This window comes from Lissotriton helveticus, chromosome 2_1, assembly GCF_964261635.1.
Source record: "Lissotriton helveticus chromosome 2_1, aLisHel1.1, whole genome shotgun sequence".
Classification (NCBI taxonomy): Eukaryota; Metazoa; Chordata; class Amphibia; order Caudata; family Salamandridae; genus Lissotriton; species Lissotriton helveticus.
The window spans coordinates 1238757329-1238775020 of NC_136059.1; the positions used below are offsets into that span (position 1 = coordinate 1238757329).

At 44.7% G+C, this 17692-nt stretch overlaps 1 protein-coding gene across 1 annotated transcript in view; it reads right to left on the reverse strand.

Moving 5' to 3' along the window:
- Nucleotides 1-2102: 2102 nt before the first annotated feature.
- Nucleotides 2103-17692, reverse strand: part of LOC144818588 (thiol S-methyltransferase TMT1B-like) — a 175334-nt gene continuing 159744 nt past the window's right edge. Inside the window, exon 3 of the mRNA XM_078676139.1 lies at nt 2103-3256. Within this exon, the coding sequence (XP_078532265.1) occupies nt 3020-3256 (237 nt within the window). The 3' untranslated portion in view covers nt 2103-3019. The remainder of the gene's footprint in view (nt 3257-17692) is intronic.

The window sequence follows — 17692 nt, forward strand, 5'->3', positions numbered from 1 at the left end:
AACAATAATCTGAATGACCGGCAATATTTTGTTATTGATGCAGTCCCCGTGAACAAAAGGGGCGGAGACAGAGAGAAAAGACTCAGACAATTAGAAAGTCAATATATTTTGAGGTTAAATAGTAAGATCCCTAATGGCCTGAACATGGGAGAAGATCTTAACAATTTTCTGTAAATATTTTATTCCATCATATGCATAACTTTTTTATAATGGATTTTATACCTTTGTATATGGTTTTAATCTATTTGTCTATGTTATGGATGGTCTATGAAGATTTAGATTGTTTACTCTGAGAATCATATTATTGATAATATTGATGTCTGGTTTTTACATACCCAGCTGTACTACTATGAATTGTATAGGTATGTCCTACTGCTTGCTGCTATATATGAGTTCTATAAGGTGTGATTGCCCTTTTTGTTCTCTCCCTTATCTATTTATTTATATATATGCACTGCCGACTTTTGCACTCAATTGGCACTTTGCACATTATCACTAATTTTTATTCTGCTCCAGGTTTTTACCTGGATATACAATGTTTGTTCCCAACTTTTTGGGATTATGCTCCCTGCACTTTTTTTCGATGCACTTTAAAACTATTTGTGGTTTTTATAGTGAATTTACTGGTTTTACAACATGCCCCACTGACATTGGATTTTTATTGTTCAGTTACAATTTATAAATGTATATTATGGTTATCCATTGGGCACTCGCCCTTTATGCCCGTTAACAGAATTTATTCTTTTAAGACTGTTATAATTGTACAGTGAATCTAGTATTTTTGCACTCATGCATTGAATTACATTGTACAATGCATTTGGATTGATTGTTTTATATACTGAATGACACTACCTTTATGTCTATTCATTTGTGGGAGGAGTCTCGTTTTTTCACCAGTATTTAACCACTCATGTCTCTGGGTCTTGTCATGTGATCAAGTCCGGGTTTCCCGGACGAAACGCGTCATGCCGCCATCCCCATTGATGGAATAAAGCACTATATTTCTCTTTAAAACCTTGGTTTGTGGTCTGTACCTGGCTGTGTCCGTTGCTGTTGCTGTTCGGCGCTTCAGGATTGTGGATCCTTACTATTTGTATATATATATGTATGTAGAGATAACTGCATTAAATAAATAAATAAATGAATTCAGCAGGAGAGCGGTAAGGGTGTAGTGTGCATCTGATGGTGCACTTTGGAGCACACTTTTGCAATTGTATTACTAAAGCATCATGCGGTAGAGCACTGTCATTTACAGACTCCACATTTTCCATTGAAATGGCCACAAAATTTGCACAGATATACAGTTTTACTGATAACACAATACAGCACACAAATGATAAGTGGAAATCGGGTTTCAGTAAATATTTATCAATTGCGCATCACCAAGTAAAAGTGTCTTGATTTGAGTTTGATCCTATTAAAATCTTTGTTTCCCACTTCATCACCCTTCAGAGTTATACAAAAAGTGCTTACATTGTCTTTCCTAACTGCTGATTTATTCTGAAATGTGTACAGTTCATTTGGAGAAGTGTGGCTCACTGGTTAGAAGCGGCAGACCCTGAAGCAGAGGTCGACCCGGGACCAGGGTTCAATTCCCGACGCGGCAGGGTCTTGGGTCAATGTTCGCGGACTCGATAATTCTCGCTTAAGTGCCTACGCTAACCATGGGTCCCACTCTGCAACTCTGGGCAATAGCTTGCTTAATCTCCACAACGGCCCCGATGCCTGGCTTCACCTTGGGGTGCCCTCTCACAGGGAAAGCCAGGACGGGTTCCCCAGCGGTATACAGCGCCAGGACACCACGTTACGAGGTAACAGTGCGCTTTACAAGTATACATACATACATTTACAGGTATAATTTTGTTTTGTTACAAATAAATTACATCCTACAATCCTTCCTTGCAGACTCCCTGCACCCCAGCAAGATTGGCACAAAGTTCACTTTAAAAGGTCCTCTTACTTTTCAGTGCGAGAAAGAAAAGTAAATACCAGTCCCCATGATAAAAGATTAAGCAGCAATTAGTCAAAAGACATAGCCTGACATTTGACCTCTGTCTTTGGAGCACAGCACACATGACAAGATAAACAAAATGTAAAGGCACTTTACTGATTGCACTTTTATTACCCAATAGAAATTAGCTGGCAACTCACAGTTTGGAAAACGCTGTGTAAGGAATTATGTAATTATGGATATCAGACATGACTTACAAAGTACGGTACATTATCAAGATTTTAAAGCTGTTCCGTCAAATCAAAAAGCCATTTTCAATTGAAAATACAGCCCCAAAGGAGGGTTATACTGTTAGCAATTTATTAAATCAATAAATCATCATTCACAGAAAATTTCAAAACTTCTCACATCCTACATTAAAAGCTTTTAGGAAGAAATATAAGTAGAAGCACATCATATAAACATCATAATTGTAGACTAACTTACAAAATAAAACATAATATTTATCATAGCTAAAATCTCTGTAAGAATGACCTTAAGCAGAGTCAGCAAAAGTCAATATAAAATCCATCAAGAGGAATCACCAGTTACGTTGCAGACAATTAAAAAATTATTACAAATTTTGGGAGAGGGATATATATATATATATATATATATATATATATATATATATATATATATATATATATATATATATATATATATATATTTCTTAAATATATATATATATAACAACACTGTGGAGTCAGAACACCGTCACCCCTTATCTGACTAAAAAGCTTCTTGAGGTGGTAAATGGGGTTACACTAAGGCACTTTGTGAATAATGCTGTGTAGAAATAAATTACAAGTAGTTACAAAATGTAGTGAATTGTAGTTCCTACCAGGCATATCATTAGATAATCATTAGACAAATCAAGATAAACTCGCAGTCTTTGCAACATTATTGACAACAAAAATTTGAAGTTTCGACATTTTTAAAAAACACTGATTCTTTTGAAAAAGCAGACAAATGTAATTGTTATGAAAAGGAATGCAAACAGCCAAAAGGGCCCTCCTAGTTGCTACGTTACTTCACAGCATAACCAATAACATGGGATCGAATAACGCTATATTTAAAAGGGCCTTGTATGTGACGTAGCTTCAGTTCTGAAAATTGCGCATTCTCTAGATCCTTCCAGGTTTCTCTGGTTAACTGGCAGCCATCTCCTATATGTATCCATGTAGGTTGTAAGATCTGCTGAATAAAGTGAAGCCAGCTATGTTGTATATCGGCAACGTGTTCCAAGAAAAAGTAAGCTCCTCCCTAAAAAAACAATTCACAGAATGTAAATTTGCAAGTAAAAATAAAAAATGCATGTTAGATGGCAATAATGTGACCTGCATTTATTTACTCAAATGATTAATGCTCCGATACCTACTTTTATTTACTTTTTTTTTATTTATTTCAATTTACAAGCACCTATGACATTATAGCCTTCAGCAGAGCTTGCTGTTGTAAATAGAAGACTGACAATCAGAATGTTGAGCGCAAAGTTTATTTCAGTCAGGTAACAACTAGATCGGCACCGCACGGTAACGGGTATACACACACTTCCATAACCGACATTCTAAAGCACATACCATTGTTCATATAAATTAGTTCTCTCTGAGAGATCACGCTTCCGGGTGAAGAAGATGTACCAACTGATGGTAAGTATGAAGGTGTAGCTTCTGAAGGAGTCTCTCCTTCAATTGTAAGCTGTAGGGTGCTTTCAACACTGAGTGAATATAAACTATAGTGCTTGTCAGAATGTTCGTCGCCCACATCCTATAGGGAGGACAACATTGGAACATTTAGCCAACATCCTAAAACTCCAACATTTCCCATCCTGAGGGATTACCTGTCCCTTATTGACTTTGACAATTCTGATGGGTCTATAAAACTTGTTGCATCCTTTTCTAACTCTCCTGGGAATACAGATTCTAGGCAAATCTCTCATGTTGAATTTAGAATGTATAACCTTGTGGCACGTGTCATGATAAATCTTCTACCTTTCTGGCTAATGCTGCACTTTTTTTTTAGAGACCTCACCAATGTCGCACAGAGAATCTCTCATACTTGTAGCGGATACTGGTAAATGCCATCAGGGGCAAATGGATGCAGTGGGTTCCCTTCCCTTCAAAAGGAAAACTTTAGATTTTCCATTGACAACATTGGGAGATATTCTATAAACCCATCGACTTTTCTTTATGGCTCCTAGAAAGCAGACTCTCTCAATACTTGCTAGATGTTTACCGATTTTGAAGAACCTTATGAACTGCTCAACCAGACCATTGTTTTGAGGGTCATATAGAGCTGAGCAGGTATGTTTAATTCTAGGGTACTTATAATATGTCATACCACTGATGTGCTTCACCCCATTGTCAGTAGCAATATGTTCTGGGTAACCCTGATGGCTAAAAACATTCCTGAGAAACTCTAACGCAAATTCAGTGGAAGGTTTCTCAGTGAACATGACCTCAGGCCATTTGCTGTAGTCATCTATCAGGACTATGGCATATTGCATATTTTGTGCCATACATTTAAAAAGCCAGAGATGTGAAGACCAACTTTCTTAATGGCTTAATGGGCCATGAAACACTGCTCATGGGGAAGTCTTGGTTTGGCACATTTAGTCTCTTGTGCAACATTCCCTTACCCATCTCTACACTTCAATATCTATCACTGGCCACGAAAAATGGCCTCTCAGCAGATGTTTCAAATGTGACATTACAAAGTGCCTTTGTTGGCCCTCTTTGATGAGAATCTCTCTTATAACTTCTGGAGGAACACACGTCAGACCGAAATACAAATTCACCCATAACACTGAGTTCATGTGCAACTTGTTCAAAAGAATGATGAGGACCTTTCAAATCTGTAAGAAGTGGCCAACCATCACAAGCATATTTCTTGACTTGAGATAATATCTTCTCCTTCTCACTTTTCTTCACCCAGATCCACATCAAATATAGTACAAATATATTTGACACTCACAACTTCAATACACACTGGATGATGAGGAGTTTGAACAGCCCTGGCACATGTTAACCTAGACAGGCAGTCTGCAGGTTGATTTACAGAACCAGGAATATGTGACACATCAAAGCTATATTCTTGTCACTTGGAACACAATCTGGCCACATGTACAGTAGTATTCGGTCCTCTACCTGGTGACAGAATATGAGACAAATTTTGCAGTCGATATGCAGGAAAAATCCACTTCCTCAAATCAAGTGTCTGAATGGTTTTCAGCCTATGCACATGCAAGTTAGTTTCGTTCAATGACAGAATACAGTCTCTCAGTTTCATTTAATGTTCTAAAAGCATAGGGGCAGATTTATGAAGGCCTTGCGCCGCCGGTGCGTCACTTTTTCCCATGTTAAAAATGACGCACCGGCGGCGCAAGGCCTTCATAAATCTGCCCCATAGGATATAGTCTACTCGTTTTCCAACTTGTTGGGACAGCACTGCACCAAGACACTAGGCAGTGGCTTCCACAGAAAACATGCATTGTTTGCTAGGTGCAAAGGGTCAACGAGTGGATGTATTTATTATCTGCTTTTTTATATTCTTGAACCAGGGGCTCCTCTGTCATGCTGAGAGGCAGCAGAGGCAAACGGGAAAAATAAAATGATAATAAAAACAATTTATTATCATTTTATTTTTCGTAGGGAGCCAGAACCAGCTGAGTCTTAGGGCAGGGACGGCGCCATCCTGGGAGCGTCACTGCATCAGCAGGAGAGAGGAGGAGAGGTGGGGGCATTGTAAGTGCACATGCCGGTTTGTCCGGTCATTTTAGGATGGCAAAACTGACATTTGCACATATATTTCTCCATCCTAGCTGTGTTGCACAGCTGAAGGGAGAAATGGCACAGGTTCCCGGTGTCTGAGCAAGCGTAAAATCAGCCCATTCAGGTCACTCAGGCCAGTCTCAGCACTGCTCTCATGCTGGTAAATAGTATTACCAGTATGAGAGCAACATCTGAATAGGAGTTTGGGAGCCTGTGCAGGGAATCGATAAATTGGGACGGGAGCACAGAGGAAGTAGCTGCAGGTAAGTGCTCCTTTATTTTATTTTTTCACCACTTCTAATTACTACCAACCGCCACTGCCTTGAACGCTTCTTCTTGCTCAGTGTTCCATATGAAGTCAGTGTTTTTCATAAGAGGATTCCTTAAGGGTTTCATCAACTTAGCAACTTAGCATTTCTTAACACATTTCCCATAGTACTCACATAATCCATTGAAGGATCTCAACTTGTTCTTCATATCAGTTGCAGGTGTTTCTTTTATAGCATCAATTACTAATTCTTTTGGATTCCCATCTTTCACTAATACTGTATGATCTAGATAGTCCACTTGTTTTCTAAAAAAATGTATTTGTCAGCATCAAGCACAAGTCCTTTATCAGAAAGTCTATTGCATACCTCTTGTAATGTGGGGAAATGGCCTCCTGTGTTACTGGTGAAAACTACAACATCGTCCTGGAAACATCTGACATTTGATTACATGCCTTTGAAAATGAGATACTTCATCAGTGTAAAAAATGATGCCACCGATGCCAGGCCAAATGATATTCTTTTACATTGAAACTCTTAAAAAGGTGTCACAAACAGTACGAGTGGGCATAAATATTTAGGTAATTCCACCTGGTGGTACACCCAAAGTAGATGCTCATTCAAGCATTACTGTGAGACCTGGCATCTTTGGTGTGGTTTCCCCTGTCTTTTTGCCTCTACCTCCTGTATTTGTAATGCTGTGCTGGATTTCGTTTTTGCTGGTTTGGATGCTTTGGGCACTTTACCACTGCTGATCAGTGTCAAAGTGCAAGTGCTCCCTGTGTAAATTGTCATTGTAATTGGTTATCCATGATTGGCATATTTGTATCACCAAGAAGTCCCTAGTAAAGTGCACTGTGTGCCAGGGCTGGTAATTCAAATAAAACTAGTGGGCCTGCAGCACTGATTGTGCCACCCACATGAGTATCCCTAAAATGGTGTCTCAGGCCTGACACCGCAGTGCCTGTGTGCAGTCTGTGAACTGCCATGTCCTCCTGGTCAGTGTCCTCACTGACCAGGCCTAACCATTCCCTTTCTGCACACATTGGTCACCCCTATGGAAGGCCCAAGGTACCCCCTTGGGCAGGGTGCAGTGTATGTGAAAGGTAGAGCATGTACTAGTGCAGGTGACATGCTCTGGTAGTGAATGACAGCCATTTTTGTTTTTCACTATTGTAAGGCTGCCTTGCCCATAGGCTATCATGGGGAATGCTGGCTACAGTGGCTACCAGAATATCTTCCCATAGGAGCAAAGTAGGACATAAAAGTCTGGTATCCCTGAACTCAGAATTTAATAACACCTCTTTTAGGAAAGGTTGTTTTTAAATCCTGTGTTTGAGAACAGCACTATTAGAAAGTTGCTGTTCTCTTTTCTGACCTTTCTGTGTGCTTTGGCCTGTTTGTGAATTGACTGTCTGCTTTGTGAGTGACAGGGGCTGGGTGGCTCCCAGAGGCTGAGTGGGCCATCCCTGGGCTGAATAGCTCCATCTGCATCTAGAGTGGTGGGAGGGGGTAGCACCTGGGCCTGAATAAGGCTGTGCCTGCCTTCCACAATGCTGGCTCCACCTCCTGCTGGGCGGCGGACGACCCTGCCCCTCTCTCTGAAAGGAAAAGAGAGGCCAGGAAAACAAAGTGCTCAAGGAACACCCAGAACTGGTTCAGACCAGGCTCAGAGCCCTCCTGCACAAAGGGAACAAAGACTTTTAGGGGTACAAGTACAGGACCCCTGACTACAGAAAATTAGATCATCATGGAATCTGGAAGACTGTCCTGCTGTTGCTCTGCTGGACTGACCTGCTGTTGCTTTGCTGCCAAGGAGAGGGGAAGGATTTTGCGTTGTGATGTGTCTCCTGCTTGAAGGAATCTCTAAGGGCCTGAGAAGAGCTGGCTGACTGTTAAAGAGTCCCAGGAACAAAAGGACTTCACCCCCAGCTTCCCTGAACTCTGCTGAGAGAGTTCTGTCCTTCCTAGAGTGCTTGGTCAGTTGTGGTGCCTATGGAAGTTGTACCTGTGTTGGGAAGCTGAAAACGAAGATTTTAAAGACTTTCTGCAAGTTTTAACGCATCGCTCGCTTGAAATTCACGCCGCCGCGAAGGCCGAGATCGTCGCAGCCCCTGTTGCCGCTGCCAGAGTCGCATCCTTCGCTTGCGAGACGCACCAGTCCGGGAAGATTACCATCGCTGTGAGTATCGTCGCAGAGCCTGTTGTCACTGGGTGAGATTGTCCCACCGCTTGCTTGCGGACCTCATCATGTCGCTGCAAGAGTCGTCGCAGAGCCATCGCATTGAGGGGCCGCGGGAGGAGAAGATAGACGCTGAGCCACGCACCGTCGCCGCACCGGAGATCGTCGCCGCCCCGAAAATCGTCGCATCGTACCTTTTGCGAGCAGCTTCCACTGAAACCTGTGCAACACGCCCGCTACATCCAGCGGGGTTGTCGCATCGCCTCCCCAGGGTCTCAGGAGTGTCGCATCTAAAGGTTCTGTTGGCTAAAACGTGACGCAACTGTGGATTATTTTAACGCAACCTTAAGAACTCTTTTGAAACCCTATTCTTGAACTGTGTATGTTGTATTTTTGCTGTTTTGGTCTTGTGTAGTTTAGATTAAAAATACCTTTATTTTTCTAAACTGTTGTTGAGTAAGTTTGTGGTGTTTTCACTGTATTACTGTGAGTGTTGGTACAAATACTTTACACATTGCCTTTGATAAGCCTGACTGCTCGTGCCAAGCTACCTAGGGGGTGAGCAGGGGCTATCTAAAGAGTGTATCCTCCTTACCCCAACTAGAAGTGTCCCTTTTTGGGCAGTGGTGCCTACCTCTGCCAACTAGAGACCCCCAGTTCTAACAATGTTGGTCAGCGGTGGGATTTGAACTTGTATTTGTACTAGACCCACAGTGATTGATGTACATCACTAGTGAGTGCAGACCACTACGCCACCGCATACTACGTTTTTTTTTTTGGGTTGGTTCTATTTTTGAGTAACCATTCAAAGCATCATGTCTGTGAGTGGAAATGCACCCAGTGTGGAGGCAGAATTAGAGTTTGTCATTGAAGATTTGTATTCCTACAAAGTACACAGCTTAGACAAATCTGCAACATGTTTGAGTGCCCCATAAAGAAGGAAGAGCTGCAGAGCGTCTTGAAGGCCTGGTGGGAGGCCCAAAAGGGAAATGATGCAAGTGGAATGGGGGGGTTTCAACCCCAGGATTTGCCAGTGGGCAGACCAAACTCAAGGGCTGGCAGTCACCACTCCAGCCGGGGTCTTACCCCAGGAGAGTTAGAAGAGAATCAGAGAGTAAGAGACTATGACTTGGAAGTCATGAGGTTAAAGATAAAGCAATTGGAAATGGAGAAAGAGAGAGAAAAGTCGGGGGAGGAGAGCAAAAATGCCGTGCCTTGGAGGAGAAGAAATTGCTTTTGGCTCATGAGTTGAGCATGAGGGAACTGGATATCAAAGCCAAGCAGGTGGATTCCAGTTCAAATGGTGGCAGCACACAGCCAGTGCAGGGGGTAAAGTTTATATTCCCAAGGATCTGGTACAGAATTACAATAGGAGTGAGGACATCTATGCCTGGTTTACTTCTTATGAAATTGCATTGAGAATGAATGGTGTGCCTGAACAGCATTGGGGGCGGGCCTGTGGAAACATTTTGAGGCTTCTGGGAGGAGTGCTCTAGAGCCCTTAAGAGTTAGCAGGTACAATGACTAACCCCAATAGGAAGAAGGCCTTATGTCTCAGGTATAGACTTACTCCCGAGCAGTGTAGGCTGCAGTTTAGCACCTTGGGTGCTCACGATGAGGTCAGCTTGTCATGAGCTACGGCGCTCCAGTGCTCATGACGAGCTGAGCTGAGCTCGTCATGACCGCGCCCGTTCCATGGAATGCTCGCACGCTGGGCTGATTCCCCTGCTGTGCTGAACGTTCCATGGGAACGGGTGTAGCCATGACGAGCTCAGCTCGTCATGAGCACCGGAGCGCCTTAGCTCATGATGAGCTGACGTCGTCATGAGCACCGGGGCAGCCCCGCGCGGAAGGGGTTAGGAACTCTAAGAAGAAAGAATCTGAGACTTGGATGGCGTGTGTTAATTTGTACCTGTCGTGCACTGGAAAGTTGGATGAAGGGCAGCAAGGTAACGGATTATAAGGAGTTGTTGCATTTAATTAGTTGGGAGCACTGAGTAGTCTTTGTGTTCCAGAGCTGCGCCAGCATCTTTTAGACAGCAAGCTGATGGACCCCATTGAGCTTGCTAAGGAGGCGGACCGCTGGACCAGTACAAGGGTCCACAGAGGAATTGTGGGTACCACAGCCAAAGGTGGGCAGGGTCCCCAACAGAGGAGTGGAGGGACAAGGGTAACCAAAAGGAGTTTTCTCAAGGGCCCCAAAATAATTCCCAGGGAAAGGAATCCCAACCCCCCAGACCTAGGCACCCATGGCCCTCTAGGGGCAGGCAGGACAACAGGGTCCCCCCACCTGCTATCACTGCAATGAGGTGGGCCACTTTGCTCCTAAATGCCCCAAGAAACCTCCAGCACCCACTGGTGCTCCAGCCCCAGGGTTAGCTAGTTTAGCTTTGGGAGGGGAGTTAATTTCCAGTGGAGAGGAGGGGCTAGCAGTCTTGACCCTTGTCTCCCTAGGAGACCAAGAGATGGACCACAATACCTGTCTGCCCGCTACCACTACAAAATATGGGCAGAAGGTGACCATCAATGGGAGGGAGATAGAGGCTCTGAGAGACACAGGAGCCAGCGTGACATCCGTGAGGTGTCAGTGGGTGTCTGAAGAGCAGGTCATTCCCAATGTACTCCATCCCATTATTGCAGCTGACAACTCAGTGCGCCTCTGCAAAGTAGCGCAGGTCCCTTTTGAGTGGGGGGGGTCTCGGGTCTCTTGAAGGTTGTTGTACGACCATCCATGCCTGTAGACTGTCAGCTAGGTAATGAACTGGAGAGTTCCCTGTGGAAGGAAGTGGAACACCAGGCTCATTTGGATATGTTGGGTCTGCCTGAGTAGGTCTGTGTGACCACTTGGTCTATGGCAGCCAGTAGGGGTGATTCAGTAGACCTGGAGCCTGAAACAGTGGCCCAGGAACCTGCCAGGAGAGGAGGCAGGGGGCGTGGGAAACCAGCCGCGCAGTTACCATGGTCCAGGAAGGAGCAGAACCTGAGGGGGATGCCCTGGAACCTACAGGGGAACAGGTGGCCGAACTGGGAGACCTACCTGAGCTGACCCATTGGCAGCAAGAATAGGTCCCTCCAGGGAGGAGTTCTGCAAGGCGCAGAAGGAATGCCCTTCTCTCATTGGTGTGCAGCAACAGGCTGCAGGCCAGGCAGCAGGTGGAGCGTCCAAGGATCATCTCCTTTACCAGGAAAATGAATTGCTTTATAGTGAGCCTAAGTTCACTGAGCCTGGTGCAGCCCATGTGCTGGTGGTACCCGAGCGCTTCAGGACCTTCCTAATGGGTCTAGGTAATGACATGCCTTTTGCACGACATCTGGGGCAAGACAAGACCTTCCAAAGGCTTGTCACCCACTTCTACTTGCCCCAGATGAAGCAGCACGTCGGTATCTTTTGTAGATCTTGCCAGACATGTCAGGTCAGTGTCAAGAGTGGGGGGAAGTGCAAGGCACCCCTCCAACCCTTTCCTGTGGTGAGCACCACTTTCGAGCGGGTGGGCATCGACATTGTGGAGCCACTGGACCCCAAGACAGCCTTAGGCAGCAGGTTCATCCTGGTCTTGGTAGACCATGCAACCCGGTACCCGGAAGCAGTCCCTCTCAGGACAATCACAGCACCCGTGGTTGGCCGTGCATTTATGGGGATCTTTTCCCGTGTGGGGTTCCCCAGAGAGGTGTTCTCCAACCGGGGTACCAACTTCATCTCTATGTACATGAAGTCTCTGTGGGAGGTGTGTGGGGTAACTTATAAGTTCACCACTCCTTACCACCCTCAAGGAAATGGGTTGGTTGAAACGTTCAACCGCACCCTGAAAGGTATGATTATGGGCCTTGAGGAGCCCATGAGACGGAAGTTGGGCATCTTTCTACCGTGCCTGTTATTTGCTTACAGGGAGGTGCCTCAGAAGTCCTTAGGGTTCAGTCCCTTTGAACTACTGTATGGCCACCTTGTTAGAGGACCTCTCACACTGGTGAAGGAGGGGTGGGAGAAATCTAGTGGGAAAACCCCCCTGGATGTGTTCAGCTATGTGCTGGCCTTCCTCAACCAGACACAACGCTTCAGGAAGCTCGCTCAGGAGAACCTAGAAGCTAGCCAGAAAGAAATGAAAAGATGGTACGACCAGAATACCACTCTGGTCGGATTTCAACCTGGGCAGAAAGTGTGGGTGATGGCACCAGTGGAGCCTTGCACGCTCCAAGACAAGTGGACTGGGCCCTACGAGGTGGTGGAGCGCAAGAGCAAAGTAACCTACCTGGTTAACTTGAAGACTCCCACGCAGCCCCTGAGAGTCTTGCATGTGAACCGCCTCAAACCCCACTTTGAGAGGTCTGAAGTGACAATGCTCATGGCTATAGATGAGGGAAGGAAAGAGGATAGTGATCTTCTCCCTGACCTCCTGGCAGCCAAAGAGCAAGATGGGTCAGAGGGTGGTGTGGTCCTCTCGCCCACCCTGACCCAAGAACAGCAGAGGGACTGTCGCCAGGTATTGGGTCAATTTGCCTCCTTGTTCTCCCTGACCCCAGGTGTCACCAATTGGTACGTCCATGATGTGGACACTGGAGATAGTCTGCCTGTGAAACAGAAATTTTACAGGGTAGCTGACAAGGTCAGGGCCAGCTTCAAGGAAGAGGTTTTCAAGATGTTGGCGCTAGGGGTAATTGAGCACTCCAGCAGCCCCTGGGCTAGCCCAGTGGTCCTAGTGCCAAAAGCTGCTGGCGCCCGGTGTCACTACAGAACTCCGATTTTGTGTGGACTACCGTGGGCTCAATGCGGTCACCAAGACTGACGCACGCCCCATCCCCAGAGCTGATGAGCCCGTGGATCGGTTGGGAGCTGCCCAGTACCTCAGTACGTTTGATTTAACTTCTGGGTACTGGCAGATTGCCTTAACTGAGGGGGCCAAAGAGAGGTCTGCATTCTCAACACCAGAGGGGCACTTCCAGTTCCGAGTCATGCCCTTTGGGTTGAAAATGCCCCTGCCACATTCCAGAAACTGGTTAACCAGGTACTGACCGGGCTGGAGGAATTCAGCGCCGCATGACATTGCTGTGCTCAGCTCCACTTGGGAAAAACACTTGCAACACCTCTGTGAAGTGTTGAAGGCTCTGCAAAGAGCAGGCCTCACTATCAAGGCCAGCAAGCGATAGGGCAGGGATCTGTGGTGTATTTGGGACACCAGGTGGGTGGCGTCCCTACAGGCGAAGATTGCAGGTCAAGGTCGCGCTTAAACACTTGTGTGGTCTGCCTATCGAAAAAGGCCCGGAATAAGGAGAAGGGACAAACAATTTGTCCCCGTTCCTGAAACCACGTGAGATCGGAGGGCAAGAGCTGCGCATCTAACTTTATTTACAACAAACTGTGGGAATATGTGGCCGGACTGCTTGGGGGATTAAGGGGGCATGGGGCAGCAGGCTGCAGACCAACACCCTGCACTATTACCCTTCCCACACCGCTGTAAGGGGTCGGACGGCACAGAAAGAACTACTTACTTATTTTGCCGACGGCAGGCCCCGCAAAGACTAGCAAAGCTGCCGCCCGTCATTGTGTCGAACTGAGGCCAATCTGCAATGTGCGTGGTGCTGTTGGCCATCAAAGGGGTGGTGCCTTTGCAGGAAATTTGCAGACAACGGGATCACCCACACCCAGAGTAGACTCTGAGGCAGGTCAGGCAGGGCACTGCTGATTGATTTGTAAAGGTCTGGCCTCCCTGTGTTTCAATTCTGCTAAACGCTCAATACAGTTAATGATTATTTCAGGTCCGACTGTCATTGTCGAGTTATTATCTGGAAAATAAAATCCTTTTACTTAGCTCAGTCACTCAGCATCGAGTGAGTCATACGCCCTTTAACACTTGGTTAGCACAGTCTAATATGTGACACTTACTTAGTTGCGAGGCAAGCCATTCTGTCTACGGGGCCGTAGACTCCTTGCCTCTCCAAAGTCTCACTGCATTCCCTCGGCAAACATGCACGGAGCGCTGCCCCCGCCCAGGCATGATCTGACGGCCATATGCTCAGTAGGCGCAGCAGCAGCTGCTCTACAGTAGGCTCCAGAGGCCGCCTCGGTCCCGTGGGGTTGGGTCCGGCGGTCGCTGGGTGTCATCATTGCTTTGAATTTACCGCGCACCAGCACTGCCATGTTTTGCCACAGCCTTAGACTCACTGAGAGAGGGCAGGGACCCACGCCGCGTGGGTCAGATGAAACAGCACAAGAACTCCTCGAGTCCCCGGCCCCGCTGCTTCTCACCGGGACATCACTCCACTTACTTTCTGTTAGGGCGTGAGGTCACATCACCCCACGGCGCCAGACCAAGTCAGCCTGTAAGATTATAACATTGTAGCAGAGCACAATGATTTTTAACCGTTTCTGAGCCTGCTGGCAGCCGCAAGTGAATTCTGCTGCGGGGGCGCAAGGCACAGAGTCAGAGGTGCCAGCTCGCGCGCTAGCACCAAGCTGGCATAGCCAGCCAGTTTCAGCGCTGTCTGGCAAGTGCAAGTTAGTGCCGAAATGCGTGACAATGCATTTCAGTGCGGTGTTGCGGGAACGTCACGCCTGATGTGTGACACTTGGCAGGCCTGGTGGTTTCCCGGAAAAGCTTTTTGTAATTCGGTTTGGCACAGACAGGCACGCTTTATTCTGTTTACATGTCGAGGAAGTGCAATTAAGGTCTGCCTCAGTTTTTTGACTTGTTTTCCATGGAGTGGAGGAATCCAGCTTAAGCATGGCAAAGAAGTAAATTGCTTTTGCTGAAAGAGGACATTTGGCAGCTGACTTAGTTTTCAGGGATTTGAGAGGGAAGAGCAACAAGATGGATATGAAGAAGTTAAGATGTTTAGGGGCCACTGAATGTTTTTCAACAGAGGACATACTTTTTGAAATTCTGCAGTAAGTGATGTTGGCTGATGCAAGGAAGTTCGAGCAGGAGCTATGATGTCTAGACGTCTCGTCAGGGCACAAGCAGGATGTGCATATGAGGGGAGAAAAATTAAATTTTATGGTCAAGAAAAGTAAAAAACAAGTTACTTACCTGTACACTGTGTTTCTCCAGTATTGATATCTTTTATAGATTCACATGCTTGAATCTTCCCCGTCGTTATGGTGAGAGTCCCATGGTAACAGTAAAATAGAAGTACAAAGCTAAAAAGGACAATCTCCCTTGAGAATTAACTGTATTTAGTAACCAGTTAACCTCATTAAAGAACATCCAAACTCCTGCCAATCACATCGCAGACCAGAGTATCCCTCGCCTGCACAGGCACCATACCTCAGATTTCGAGCACAAGTGTAGCTAGTCAAATAAAACAGGTATGGAAGGGTGCACTTGTAAGGGGAGTATGGAGGGCCACATGTGAATCTATAAAAGATATCAATACTGGAGAAACTCAGTGTACAGGTAAGTAACTTGTTTTTTCTCCAGTATTTATCTTTTATAGAGTCACATGCTCGAATCAGACTAGTAAGCCGTATATAATAACAATCGGAGGTGGAAAAGACAGGTGATCCCTCCCACCATGTGACATAATGCCATTACCTGAAGTAAACTAAGCAACTTAACTTCCACAGTTATAAAATAAACATATATCTATATACAGGAGATCGTTATGGAATAACGTCCCACGGAGTCAGCACCTGCTTTGCATGTTTGAAAACAGGACTGGTACAATATCTATCTATCTATCTATATATATATATATATATATATATATATATATATATATATATATATATATATACTACAAGGCTCACCTTCAACGAAACGAAAAAGACGAGGAAGGCCCTGGTTTAGTGCAAGTTTTTTAAATATTTATTTTCGTGCTTGCCATATCGTCACGACGCGTTTCGGCAGATCCCTGCCTTGATCACATGACAACAGTGTCGTGAGATACACCTCAATTTAAAGTGGTAGTGCATTAATAGGCATAAAAGAAATACTATCTACATATTTCTGTGTTTCATTTCTGTAAAATACACAATTTATAAATATTAGCATTTCTTAATTAGAAAATAGAATTTAAAATGCAGAATGCAAAATTGTATCCTAAGGTTAGGTGGTTTTAAAGTGACATTTGTGCTTAAATGCAATGGCTTTTGGCTTTTATAAATCGTACAGCCAAGTTTCTTATAATACATCACTATAATCCAATTTTTCAAATTCATCAAATTGCCGCTGTCAGTATCAAACATATAATTTTAAATCCAATTTGATATCTAAACCATCCTAATATATCCTTAATCTAAACGCCTAAACAATATACACTGTGCATCCCTAGAACCGATATTCTGACTGAAAATTCTTCATGTTATCTATATATATATATATCTATATATATATACGATTTGGCAAAGATATGGCAAATAATAATAACCATAATAGTAAGTAATAAACATAATAATGATAATAAGCATTCTTAACAAACCTCAGTAACTGAGGCCTGCCTTAACCGAACAGACGATGACGAGCCGCTTGGCCAACCGCAGCATCATCTTTTGTAAAGTATCCAGGCACTAGAGCCTTGTAAAAGTATCGCCTCTTGTCTATGTCGCTGCCCTGCAAATGTCTGGCAGGGACACAACGGCAAAAAGGGCCGAGGACGTTGCCATCTTCCTCGTGGAAGGCGCAGTCACTTTGGAAGCAAGAGGGCGACCCGCCCTTTCGTGGCAGAAGGTTATAGTAGAAGAAACCCATCGAGCAATTGAAGCTCTAGTCAAAGCATAACCCTTCCTGGAGGCAGAGAAGGCGATGAGCATTTGCGTAGATTTGCAGAAAGATTTAGTCCTTCGAAGGTAAAACTTTAAATATCGTTTGATGTCCAAAGAATTCAGAGCTCTCTCTGCTTGTGTAGACGGAGCAGGAAAGAATGAAGGCTGGATCACATGTTCATTCAGATGGAAAGTGGTAGGTACTTTGGGTATGAACGAGGGATTAGTGCATAGCACCACTCTATCCTGCTGGAATTGAAGATAAGAGTAACACCAAACAAAAGGTTCAGGTACACAATTTCAAAAACAAACTACAAATTAAAACTACAAAATTTTCATTCAAATAAACAAAGAGGAGAAGAAAACAGAAAGAAAGGAAGAAGCCTATATTTCAAACCCAATTTAGAAAAGTATTAGTAATTTATTAAACATATCATTTTCAAATAAAAACACATTACAAATCCAATATACCGCTCATTAACAAGTGTGTTGGCAAAACTAAGGCAACAAATTCATATCGTCAAACACGTGGCTAATATACCGACATTGCATCTATAGAAAGAACAACAAAAACAAATATAGTGTGTCTTTCACAGTGTGTGGCCACAGAATGCGTCGGCGGCGTTTCGACCGCTGGATGACTATGCGGTCATCATCAGGACAGACAATGGTTTGAGCGTTTTCAGTAGCAGTATTAAAAGCAGACCATTCAAATTTTGAACGGTAGATGCAGTGAGTTAAAATTTCTCATAGGTCCTCATAACAAAAATTAAGGAAAGATAAATC